At 47.2% G+C, this 12,958-nt stretch overlaps 3 protein-coding genes across 3 annotated transcripts in view; all 3 read right to left on the bottom strand.

The window, feature by feature from the left end:
- Positions 1–1,096, bottom strand: part of TREMEDRAFT_73168 (uncharacterized protein) — a gene marked incomplete at its 3' end in the record, with an annotated part of 1,372 nt that extends 276 nt beyond the window's left edge. Inside the window, exon 1 of the mRNA XM_007002990.1 lies at positions 117–1,096. Within this exon, the coding sequence (XP_007003052.1) occupies positions 117–1,077 (961 nt within the window). The 5' untranslated portion in view covers positions 1,078–1,096. The remainder of the gene's footprint in view (positions 1–116) is intronic.
- A 326-nt stretch (positions 1,097–1,422) lies between these two features.
- On the bottom strand, positions 1,423–3,458 carry TREMEDRAFT_73167 (uncharacterized protein; the record flags this gene model as incomplete). Its single annotated transcript, XM_007002989.1, has 2 exons — positions 1,423–2,868; positions 3,051–3,458. The coding sequence occupies 2 exons, from the start codon at positions 3,456–3,458 to the stop codon at positions 1,597–1,599; spliced, it is 1,680 nt and encodes a 559-aa protein (XP_007003051.1). The 3' UTR covers positions 1,423–1,596.
- An 880-nt stretch (positions 3,459–4,338) lies between these two features.
- TREMEDRAFT_59985 (uncharacterized protein) lies at positions 4,339–12,700 on the bottom strand (the record flags this gene model as incomplete). Its single annotated transcript, XM_007002612.1, has 5 exons — positions 4,339–5,521; positions 5,830–6,482; positions 6,677–9,145; positions 9,191–12,055; positions 12,119–12,700. 5 exons carry the CDS (start codon positions 12,698–12,700, stop codon positions 4,339–4,341), a joined length of 7,752 nt encoding a protein of 2,583 aa, XP_007002674.1.
- Positions 12,701–12,958: the final 258 nt, after the last annotated feature.

The following is a 12,958-nucleotide window of genomic DNA, read 5'->3' as shown; positions in this document are numbered from 1 at the left end:
TCGACATGAGAACGGCAAGGAAACAGGAGAGAACGGTAAGGTTTTAGGGTGAGATACAAAGATGAATAAACATAGATCCTTAAATAACGAATAGAAGAAAAAAAAAGTAAATTCACCTTTCTCCATAACACTCTTTTTCAACCTTTCAACCTCATCATAACCCGTAGCGACGTTCAATCGTTTATTCAAAACCTCTACAAACCTCTCACTCGTTTCTCCTAAAGAAGTTATAAATATCTTCCAACGATTTCTCAAACTCCCCTCATTCTCAATCTCAATCTTTCCATCCTCTCTACCTTCTTCAGAATTTTCAACCTTAAGGTTCTGTTGTGTCGACCCTGTATATCTTCCTTTGAACTCCCCAGCATCATCTTCTTCGTTGACTTGAACCTCGGACGTTCTCTCAGTAGAGTTTGATGAAGAAATCTCCTCTAGATTTACTCTTGTTTCCCCAACAGGTGTTCCTCCTTCTGATTCTTCAGTCTCTAGTTCGTCTTTACTCGTGATTATTCCTGAGATTTCAGATTCGTTCCCCATCGCACCCGACGGATTAATTTCATTTATACTTGTAGACCGATCCCCAGTATTAGTCGTACTACCCGACGCTCCGTTCGATTCTTGAGTGAAAGAGTCGCTACGTGTAGGGTCCGGAGTCGTATTAGCAGTCGTTTTTTTATCTTGCTGAGTGTTATTTCCTGAACTGAACCTTCTATATGAATATGACAATATCTTCAGTTCCATGATTCTTCTTCGAGGGGGATATGAAAAGATTGTATTGTGAAATGAGTCATGATGAATTCGTCGGGTTGATATTCGTAGATGATTTGCGAAACTTCTTCGGGATGAATTATAAGGTACAGTATACCATCCACCAGGAGGTGGTATCAAAGGGAGTAAGGCGGGTATATGTTGCGTTTCACTCGATGCGTTCGAAGTGGATTGGTTGTAGGTTGAATGGGGGAGAGTTGTAATGGTCGGATACGAGATGTGGTGGATATGTCTGACAACGGGTGTGAGTTTACTGAGGAATGGATGTTTCGTAGGTATACCGAGTATAGGACATGTCAAACGGGACATTCCGGCCGCTATAGCGGTCAGACTCAGAGTGAATGGTTTGTGGTACTTATGTAGTTGATTGTGGACAGGGAGGATGGAAGGGAGACGACCGTGGGTAAAAGAGAGAGTGGGGGAGGAAGGTGGGGTGAAGAAGATACGAAGAAAAACGGTAGAGTAACTCATGAGTAGTTCTTTGTGGGAAGATGTGATAGACAAAAGATGCAATATGGATAGTTTTACAATATATGTATGTATATAGATCATCAACAAAAACTCAATATCTCTCCCTATCTCATCACTACTATCTCCAAGCCAATCACATCATGTCGAGTCATGTATCTCTACATTCTCAAGAATCTTCGGTGTCATCATGTCGTTCGTAAACCGTATCGTCGTATCACATCGTCAAGTCGTCAGGTCGTTGGGTCGCTCATTCACCAAGTCATCACACTACTGGGTCGTCAAATCGTTAGGTCGCCAGGTCGTCCCTCAGATCCACAAGTAACTCAACCAAATCATCAAGAAACATACCAGATATAGTCAGGGAGAAAGCATAGCTCCTACTCTTGACTGAACAATCTCCATTTCTTCCTCTGACACTTGTTCCTTGCTTTCCTTCTTATCCTCTCCCTCCCTAATGACTGTATCATCTCTGTCCGACTCCTGTTCAGATGTGACTCCCTCGGAAGACTCGGTTGCTTTTGTCTCAGTCATCCCATCCTGTGATGATGTCGAGGCTTCCATTTCCTCTCTGGCCGGATCTGAATCCACCGGGCCAGCCGATATAGCCCCTGGCGATCTGGTACTTTGCGACAATACATCGGCCTGATGTTTTTCCCTTCTTGAAACCCTTTCTTGTTGTTGACCAGCCAACACCTTGGCTTTCTGACATCTATCCTCTAATTCGAGATCGTACACTTCTTGTTTTCCAAAGTAGGCGAGAGCAGAGAGGACGTGTCTGTCCAACGGAGCGGGTGAATCGGGATCGACAAGAGAAGCATTCCTAGCTTCTTCCTTCTTTTGACTTTCATCAACTGTTGTGATAGCAACCTCTTGTTGTTGTTCGACAGACTCTACCACGTCCGCTCCACACGCTCCCGTCGATGAAACGATGTTTTGACTATTGTTGACCTTCGGAATTGATTGAGGTTTAAGCTCGGAAGAAGTTTGAACGTTTGATTTCTCAACATCTTTGACCTTATCATGACTTGTCCGTCGGATCTTCTTCTGTATAGGTTGATGCCATTTATTTCCTTCCGAACACATATAAGCGGCGAAACGAGGCATGATAGTATCAGCATCTCTATGCCAATCTTTTTCGTACGCTACTTTCCTTTTACCCATTTGAGTCCAAGCGTGTACTAAAACAGGAACGTGATTCCCATCTTTGTCGTCGACACCTATACCTTTGACGAAATTATCAGTATCGAAAGAAGAACCACTAGTCTCTCCATCTTCATCAGGAATTCGACGTTCACGAACTTGTTTTATCCCCTTTTCCCAACCGGGAGGAGTTGTGAGCCATTCCCATAAATCTTCTTCATCTTTGAATCCTGATAACCATCGATCATAATTCAACCCAGCCCATTGACATAGCTCATATACGTCCGTGGTGAGTTTGACGGTTATTGGACGAAGACCGATGTAAGGTAAATGTCGGATGCAAAGACTGGCAGGATGACATTGAATCTTTTTCGATGCTCGGTGTAAGGAACTGGAGAGGAGAAGTGGGACTTGACCGAAGGACGTATGAAAGAGATTGTATGTGAATGAATAGACGGGTGTGAGGATAAGATCGACTTGGTAGAATGGCTATTGTCAGTATCACCTCATACAGTGCCCAAATCCTCATCAAAATCACTTCGATTGCTAGGCAATGGATCGTGTACACAATCATAGGTTACACCCCGTAGCGTAGCACATGACATGGTCAAATCCCAGTTATCTTCAAACGGATCGTTGTGTACTGAGATGTGTCGGATAGTCTCACTCACCTCCATATCACCTAACCATTCCAATCCCTTAGCATAAACCTCATCTATCAACCTAATCGGTACAGCCAAACTTATAGCTACCGACCCTCTTTTCCAAACCTTTGCCCCAACTCTTCTCGTAACTTCCTCACATAACTCTCTATACCTACCACCACCTTTCCCAGTAGCTTCATATTCCATTCCTTCACCTCCCTTCTCTTGACCTGTGAGAGGTTTCCCATCGGCTGGATAATCCGACCAAGCGCAAAGCAAGTCTAGATCACCATGAGAGGTTTTAGTTTCGAAATGACGTAAAGAAGCCATTTGTGGGAATATGGTATCAAGATGGGAGATACAGTATTGAGTGAATTGTTGGAGTTGAAGAGTGGTCAGACGGTGACCTGGGGTGAGGAATGCGTGACCGCCCATTGTGTGATGGAGTGTTTGGAGCAAAGTGGGGTTTGAGCTTGGGCCGGGGTGGATACCTTAAAAGAGAGAGAAAGGTGTGTTGAGAAAGAACGAGGCTAGATGAATATATCTATAAGATAATAGATCTACTTCTATCAAATAAGATCAAGGAGATCAAGCGGAGTAAAATGATTCAGAGAATGGGGGTTGGTGGGGGGGGGGGGGGGGGAGGTTTAGGGGGAGGAGGGAAAAAGAATGTGGTCGAAGAAGGTGTGGAGAGATGGATGTTACGCCAAGCTACAAGTAAACTACTATTGAGCAAGACACTAGATAAACAAGAATTGATAAATTCGACAAAACACGTATGAGAAGACAAGAAGACAAAAGAACGAGAAGAAGAAAGATGGTGAGAAGAAAGTTGGTGAGAAGTGATCGAAGATCAAGTGGGGTCAGAGTGGGGAACACTCACTCTTCTCTTTCCTTCACCAAGAGTCAAGCAGGTAGGTATCGTACCAAATATAGATACGTATAGATGTAGATAGGATAGAGAGGTGTAAGAAGAAACAGAAGAGACATAAGATACAGTCGTTCTGGCTACATGAGGCTGACTTGCGTGTCGTAGCATGCAGCATGGTGATATAGCATCAACCTCGAGGCGAAGAATGAAGATCTGTATGGATCATACGAATAGAGTGCTCGTGCTGTAGAATAATGACATGAGGAATTTATATAACAGCACGTTGCATCTCATATCTTATGTTTTATATATATACCACACCAAGCATTTCATTCCAAAGTACTATCCAATCCTGCTCTCCCCTATCAACTTTACAAATATGAAATAACCACAAATCAAAGCAACATAAAGCAAAGAAGCAAAACACAACAAGCAAAACTCTCCTCATTCTCTCCCACTTTGAACTCTCCTCAATTCCGCTCCTTTGACCATATTCGACAACAATCCCTCTTTCTCAAAACTACGTACTAATTCAGAAACTTTAGGTCTTTTCGATCCCGAGATAGGTATGGGTATACCAACAACTTTCTCCCCTGCATCCTTTTCGGGAGTATGAACAGGTTTATCGAACAATTTGGACAAAGCGGTAGATCGAGCTGACATAGGTGGGTTGAGAGTTGGATATAAACGTTTGTTAGTGGGTGTGAAAGATTGGTCTGAGGACGGAAGGGTTGGATAGATATGTGACGTTTGGGAGTTGGGCGTTATAGGAGTATGAGTAGAGTTGGTGGAAGTGGGTTGGGAATTTGAGTGATTCATGAGGTTGGTGGGGTCTGAGACGGGTCGAGTAGAGGTTAAAAGTGATGAAACGCCTTTCCATTTCGGAGAAGATGGGTGAGCGGGAGGTTGAGAAGGTTTTATGATAGAGCTCGAAGAAATTTGTTTCATCTGGTTTTGCGATCCAACTTCAGACACCGGTTTAATTATTGTAGATGATACAGCGTTGGAGGTATATGTTCCAGGGAGATGCGTGATCGTCGTCGTCGTTGAAGTTGAGGGTGGAAGAACGGGTTGAGGTGTCGAATCAACTGGCCTGAGTGGTGCAAGAGGAAGAGAAGACGAAGGGTTGCTTGATGAAGAAAGAGTACCTTTGGTTCCAACAGCTTTCAACCTACCCAACAAACCTCCTTCTCGAGTTGACTTCTCATATCCTCCTGAAAACGTAGACAGCAGAGATAAATCTCCTTGACCATCGAAGGCAGACAACACGGATACATCTTGTTGTCCAGTACCAACAGACTTCTGAGAAGATAAATAAGGAGTTGAATGTATAACTCCTCCTTGTTTCTTGGAAAACGAAAAAGCATAATCGATCATTCTCCTAATGGTCGAAGGTGGTATCAAATCGCTTCTTTCATGAATAATCGTAGTGTCTTCTTCGCTAACATCATCTCTTTGACCGTGTGATTTTCTCACGTCAGTCTTTTCGTTGGGTTTCGCGGAATCAACATGAGATGTGGAACCGGAAGGATCTTGTCTACGACGTTTGGGATTGAAATTTTCTTCTTGCATTATTTTAGCTTCTACCCTTCGAGTTAGAGCGTCGACGCGGAGTTTGATCAGGTCTCTGTGACGTTAGTGAATGATCTGCTGATCTCTTATAGACTTTGTGCGATCCAACTCCAATCTATTGTCTCAGGAGAACGACTTTGCCTCGAGATAAAACTAGGGGTGTGCGGCCATGGTACGAATTATGGGATGTGAGACTACGGACAGGTACGAGATGCAGAATGACAGGAATTCGATTCGAAACATGAAATATAGTCAGATGAAGAGAGATGTCGTGAGAGATGATAGGTAAGAGAGAGGGAAGGTTTAAAGAAGAAACCATGATTGTGTCTATAAAGAGAAAAACAGAGGAAAAACAAAACCCACCGACTCCATTCCCCCTCTGCAACCCTTCCTTCTTCCTTCAAAAATCGATCCACAACCCTTCCACCATCCCATTCTCTAGCCTCCGCCTTACTCTGTGTCCCAGACCAAGAGAACAAACCCAACTTTGATGGTAATGGCTTAACATTCCTTTCCTTAGTCCATTCCTCTCTCTCAGTTCTATAAACTTTCTCAAGTTTCTTCCATTCTGTCACTCCCCAAACCCTCTCCTTATCCTTTCCCTTTCCCTTTCTATCCCTTCGTCGAACACTTGTTTCTCCTCTTCGTTCTGTAAAATCCGATGTGTCCCCTGAAGATAGTCTAGATGGACCGGGACCGGCTTTAGTGGGAGATACTGACATCCCGCGTTTCCTTTTAGTTCCTGGTGTTCTTATCCATCCTCCGGGAAGATAAGGACTATCAATATTTCCTCCATCCCCACCTTTTGAAGAAATCGGACTATCGGAATGACCCATGCCACCGTATTGGACAGAATCTGTACTATCGATCGTACGTGTTGACGGGGCGGCGGAACGGGAACGAGATCTTCTCAATGATATCAAATCTAATTCCGCTTCAAGTAAAAGTTCAGATTTATCAGCTCGTGGTGTTTTGTCACCTTTTGGAGTATGACCATGTTCGATATAAGCATGATTCTGTTATCAGCGACATATCTCTCATACCACTTGAAATCCTGTCCCCACCCGACTCGTCAATGGCTTCATGGGCATGTTCAGAGGTACCGCTCAAAACTAGTGGATATGGTTAGAGCAACGAGGTCGATTGACACCTACAAAGACGGCTGTTGGAAAGGGAAATGGAAGGAAGTGACGAGTTAAGTTGAACTTACCAACTTCAAAATCGCCGCTGCTCTGGCTGCTGCTTTAGGATCCAAACTGCTAACCTCTACTACGCTTTTAGATTTCTCATCCCTCATACTCAATTCCTGTAAAAGGGATCGAGTAGGTCCTAAAAGTCTGACAGACCGATCCGCTTCATCTACTTCCATCAACGAATCGATTGATCTGTCCATTTCATTCTCCACCCGGTCAGATCTCTCATCTCCCACTTGCATACCGAGATTGTCCTTTCGCACTCGTATACTCTGACCTGAGTTTCCGCGGTGAAAGATGTCCAAACCAAGTTCATTTGCCGTCTCCTGAGACGAATGACGGGAGGAGCCGGCTTGCGCATTGTCAGACTGCTGAGAATGGGATTGCTGAGCAGAAATGGGTCGCTCGGGGCTTTCAAGAGGTACTTCATGCGCCAATCTCGATGGGTGACGGGGAAGAGTTTGAAAAGAGCGACGGGTTAACATCCATTGGAGTCCTTCGGATGTACGGTCGTCTTTCTTCGGTGGGATTGGTGTTGTGGGAGTTGTGCCTGCGGAGACGGGTGCTACAGAGGTCGTGGGGTTTGCCGTCACTGGGACAGCATTCGTCGAGGGAAGAAGTGGCGATTTGTTCGAATTTTCGGCAGCGATCTCAGGAGGAACGGAGAAGTCCGTGGACTCACCCAGGCTCAGCTGAGCTCTTGTTTGAGAGGGAAGTCTAGGAGATTTAGACATAGGCCCTACTGGCGTAGACGAGGGAGGAGGAGGAGCAGTTTCCGTGTTCGATGTAACAGTGTCGATGAGAGAACTTGTTCGAGAGTTATTCTCAATTGTCATTCCAGTGGACACGACGGGCGACGAGGCATGTTGAGCCAAAATAGGAGAAGGAGTTGTCTTTTGGGTGAGCGCAGGAGAAGGGGGTGCCTGTCGTAACGTCGTCTTGCCTTTCACAGGGGAACGAACAATCTCGGCAGTCTGTTTGACATGGGTCGAGGAGATAGAAGAATGAAAACTTTCTGCTTGTCGTCGTGAGCGAGGCGAGGCCACAGAGCGAAGATCACCGCTTGCGTTCCCTTCTGGTCGAGGTGAAGCTACGGGAGAATGTATAGTCCCTGCAGCTTGTTTCGACCGAGGCGAGGCCAAAGGCGACTGGATACCTGAAGACTTCCATACTGATTTAGCCGGCGAGGTGTCCGGTGGTGATGTAGCCAGAGTAACATCCGGCGGTGGACGTAACGTTCTCTCGCTTGCTGGGTGCGGAGATATAGCCATCTGGGGGACCGGTGTGGAAAGGCGTGCCGACCGACGCGGACTTTGAGGTGATAAGACGGACTCGCCAGACTCGATGAGCTCAGGTTCGATCTTGATAGGAGGATGTTGAATAAGACGAAGGATCAAAGTCTCACTTTGTTCTTCCCTTTCTGAGCTGGAAGATTCTTTGTCGGCACCGAGGTCTTTGTCTCTTTCGGTCTCTGAGAATTGCTCTTCTCCATGTGACATTTCTCCTTCATTCATTGTAACTCCTTCGTCTTCTTCCATTGAAGCTTCTGATTCTTCCTCATTTGAAGTCTCCTCATCTGTCGTCGAGGATGTTTCCTCGTCGTGTTCGTGTTTCAAAACAACACCGTCTGCTTCAATTATAACACCGTTTTCCATCTGATCATTGAGCGAGTGGGCAAATGAACTTTGGTCCTCTTGAATTGACATTTCCGATTCTTCTTCAATTGAGCTTTCTCCTTCTCGGTCTAAACCTTCATCGGGCTCGATTGGAGTGACTTCTTCGTTCATCGAGTCATTGAGTGGTTGAGGAGATACGGCTTGCTTCTCCTCTATCTCTCGAGTATAGTCTCCGTCATGATGGAAACAAGGCCCATTGAGGTGTTGCGGTCGAAGTAATGGCGAATGAGTTGAGACAAGTCGAGGACTAAAGGCAGGCGAATGAGTTTTTGACACTGGTTGAACAGGCTCAAAGTGCACGGGAACTTCTTGATCATAAAACGCAGGTGTTCCGAACACCGCATCACTGTCTTCGTCCCATTCTCCCGCTTCGCCATCTAGTGTCACATCCCCTACCGACTCGTCCACCTTCTCTTCCGGCTGAGAAGCACAATCGTCCTCAGGAGTGTCGAATTTATTCATAGGCGACAAAGGGCTGACGAAGTCATGTGATATCTCCGTCGATTGGGTGCGAGTCGATTCTATTGCGACCTCGTCTAAATGTCCATTAGGTATCGGTATCGCTGCTTCGATAGGGGACGTGTCCGCCACTTGAACATCCTCTTTCACGCCTAACACCACCGTCTCAGCAGAGCGAGATTGGTCATCGAGATCAACATGCTCTTTCTTCTCAAGAACAAGATTCCGTTTGTCTGGGTCAGACAGAACAGGATCCACAACAGCTTGATATTCGTGTAGATGAGCAACTTCGGTTTCGTCATGTTCCTCGAGAACAGAATCACCATATTCTTCGTCCTTCTTTCCTTGAGACTGAACCATCAGCGAAATCCCTTCGGAAAGAATTTCCCGACTTACTTTGTCCTCATAACCTAGCTCCTCAGTCAACGCACGTACATCAATCAAATCTTCCAATTGCATCTCCTTCTCTCTTTGTACAGGAAAAATCGACCTCTCTTTCTCACTAGGCATGCTACCCACGTCGAGCACAGAAGCAGATGTCCCTTGCCCAGGTAGAGGACCTTTGCTTCTTCTGCGAACACGATCAAGACGGCCAGATTCCTGTTTGGCATATGGATTTTGTGATCCTTGATGGACTTTGATAGCGGGATCAAGCCTAAGGTCCTCGATGACTCTGTCGGGCACAACAGAATTTTCGCCTCCACCTTCTTGACCGATCACCTGCGTCTCAGCAGAGTCGGAAAACATGAGCTCTTGTAATTTCTCCCCTGATTGACCCACAAGCTCGGATGGAGGCGAAATGTGTATTGTGCGAGTCGCCATTTCAAGCCGCGGAGATCGAGGAAAGATCGGTTTCCATCCAAAAGGCGATTTACTGACCTTATATCGGTCAGGATACGATCGTTCCCCAGAACTGATCAGGATGGGTGAAGCTGATTTCGAGGGTGGCAGAAGCTGAGCTGGTGAACGTAACACAGATGAAGAGCTAGAGGAAGGATTGTGAGAGCTGGGAGACCTTATGAGGCCAAGTCTGGGTGTAGAAGGATGCGACGTGTTCCAATCATCACTAATTGCTTCATCGGTGAGGTCAGCTTCCTTGTGATCCATTTCATCCAAGAGTAATTGAGTGTCTTTTTCGACATGGAACGAAATAGTTGAACCCTCTTTCCTTGGCGATGGGAATGAGAAATCGGTAACACGTACCGGAGTAGATGTGATTGGAGGGGATCCTTCTAATATCGTCTGCCCGACCGGATTGAGCTCTGTGAATGGTGACTGGGGAGAGATAGATTGGATTTCCTCCGGCTGAGAGTGCCAGTCTTCTGCACGCTCGCCATCTTCTTGAGGGAGGACTCTGGAAAGTCCCCGATGGTCTCTGGTCACTTCAACATGAGCAGAATCGACTATGGAAGAGGTACTCAGAACAGGAAGAGTAGGAGAGTTGTGGATGTCGACTCGGAGGATGATGGGCGAAGTGGGGATGTCAATCGAGGACACATGAGGGTCATCGTGTTCTTTCATCATGTGCTTTGCCCCCTCATCGACTGGCTCGGACGAGTTTGAGGTGTGGATAGTCTCGATGACTGAGGTAGAGTCCGTCGTCAAGTTTGACGGAACGTCGACGAGACGTGGTGAAGGCGAAGTGTCCCATTCCGTACTGTTGACCTCCGCTGTGACATCACCTTCGCTCTCTTCACCCAGCTCCGACGATTCCTCAGTCACATCACCATTGGTATTTGGGACAAGAGGATCAACCGGTAGATTGCTTTCCTCCTCAGTGAGCGACTGTGGTCCAATTTGTTCGTTCGGCTTTAACGAAGATGGCGTCTCTGCTCTTGCGATATCCTGCAAAGGGAAGATGGGTGACGTAGGAGGAGAAGGATCCCAAGCACCACCGTCAATCTCAATGGTGATATCCGCTTCTTTGTCTTGCGCATCACAGCTTCCCCTATCCGTCGAGTCGGACGAGAATGAATGTTCGAGTGCGTAGTCAGAGGATTGATGGGAGATATCGAGATCAACAAACGGTTCATCAGGCCTTTCCATCTCCTCCCTCGTACCTGCCCATTCGGATCGTTCACGAGCGGGAGAGACTGCTGCCATGGCTGAAGGTGGACGAAGGTGTTCGACGGTGATATCGTCAACATCGGCGCCGACTTCCGAAGGGAGGATGCCCTGGTGGAGTGGACTTTTGGCGCGTAGAGATGTCGCAAGTTGATTTGTGGTGCCTGGGTCTCTGTGGTGGTAAAAGGTATCGTCCGGAGCGGAATCGGAATGCGCGTCACTGTCTGATGCCCATCCAGCCCCAAAGTCAAGATCGTCATGTGTATTGTCATGATCATCCCCGATCTCCCCATTCGTCTCCTCCGGATTATTCCTAGTCATTTCCAAATCCCGTACGTCTCTAGTTGGCTCAGAGGAAAAGGAAGAGGATACACTTCGGCTTGCGAGATGGTCGTGGCTGTGGGCTTGTGGGCTCGTGGAAGTTGGTCGGACGAGAGATACGACTCGGGCACGGGGTGTAGGATCAATCGAAAGGTTTTTTGAGCGCCTAGAAGCTCTTGGTCGTAGAAGTAGCTCATCATCTCCTGGCGTACAGGGTACTACAGTTGGTAAGACACCCAACTGTCTTCCATTCAACGCCTTTTTCTGCACTGGCGTCATGCCTCTTATTCTCGCCGTCGCCGGTGTGCTCGATCGCGCCCTATGAGCTGGAGTTTTCAACGACTTCCTTCGATTAACTGGGACCGTCGCCGGTGCTTGCTTTACAACGTCTTTCCCCTTGCCTTTCCTCGACTTCGATTGAGAAGAGGTCGACTGCGAAAGAGTCGTAGCTGGCGTGTGGAGTGACATTCTTCCACGTCCTTTCTTTGTTGGTCGAGGTTGCGGAGTGAGAATGATCTCTTTGATATCAGGATATACAGGTGATGGTAATCTCCAAGAGTAGTCAAAATCATGGTGCTGCAACTTTGGCGATTTCTTCCGTCTGGGGTTGGGAGACGGACCGTCGGAGGGCTGAAGTGGGACAGAAAACTCCCACAAGCCTTCCTGTGTATCCTCTGTTGGGACTGGGATTCCCGATATACTTGCCCTCGGCCGAGGCGGCGTGGCTGTGGGTCGAGGACGGATGCGAGATGATAGCGTCGACCGAGCTGGCGGGGAAGGTGGTGAGCCTTGAGAAGAAGGAGGAGTAGGTAGACGAGAGATAGGATGTCGACGCGTAGAGGAAGGAGTTGTAGAGATGAGAAGTGGGTCATTGATCTATTCATCAGCTCTGTTTCAGGCTTTTTGATGGCTTTTGATGAACCGGTTTCAGGCACGCACTCTTGTGTCTTGTGTGGCCTTCGGGGTCAACAAATGTTCTTGTGTAGTAGCATCGGTGATTTGCTTGTCAAAGCGAAAAGCAAAAGTGCGAGTGTCTTCCCATTCGTCAAAAGTCATATCGGGGAGTTGCACATTCAACAACTGTGTCACATTGTCGTCTATGACCATGGAAGGAGATCGTCTCGGTAGTCTGTCCTTGCTTTGAGACGGATGTTGAATGACTCTCGGTGTAGGAGCTGATGATTGCGATGAAGTTGGAGAGGAGCGAGGTAGTGTTGGGGGTTTCTTGACTGATGTCCGTGGTCTAATCACAGGCTTTGAGGTGACCTTGGCCATTGGCTTGTTGATTGAAACTTTGGTGAGAGTCGATGGAGGAAGAGAGACATTGCCGGAGAGCTCCCCAAAAACAGGACGAGGTTTACGAGCAGCAGTGGGTATACGGGATGTGACAGAGGTATGAGGAGATCTAGCGACGAGACGAGAGAGAGTTGTGAGGGATACGGTGGTAGCTGATTGGGTTGACAGGGTGCGTGGTTGGCGACCTGGGGTGGCCTGTCGGGCTGGATGAACCTCTCTCGCCATTGTTGCGCACCGACTACACTGCTGTGACCAAAGCGGAGTGTGCGTGGGTATCAAAAAGAGAGCGAAGAAGAGAAGACGAACGTATAAAAGAAGGACAAAAGTTGGGTCAACTGATAGGGGAAAGGAAGGGGAAGAGGGAAAAACAAAACATACGCGCGGTGGGCGGCGAGGGGTGAAAGTGGGGGGAACATTTAAATCCCAGTACAGCCGGAACCCACTCCGCCCTTGCTTCCTTTGCTTCCCCCCCCTCCCTTCATA

The sequence above is a fragment of the Tremella mesenterica genome, assembly GCF_000271645.1.
Source record: "Tremella mesenterica DSM 1558 unplaced genomic scaffold TREMEscaffold_2, whole genome shotgun sequence".
Taxonomy (NCBI): Eukaryota; Fungi; Basidiomycota; class Tremellomycetes; order Tremellales; family Tremellaceae; genus Tremella; species Tremella mesenterica.
Note: the sequence above shows the minus strand (reverse complement) of the source record. Positions and strands in the feature narration are given on the sequence as shown.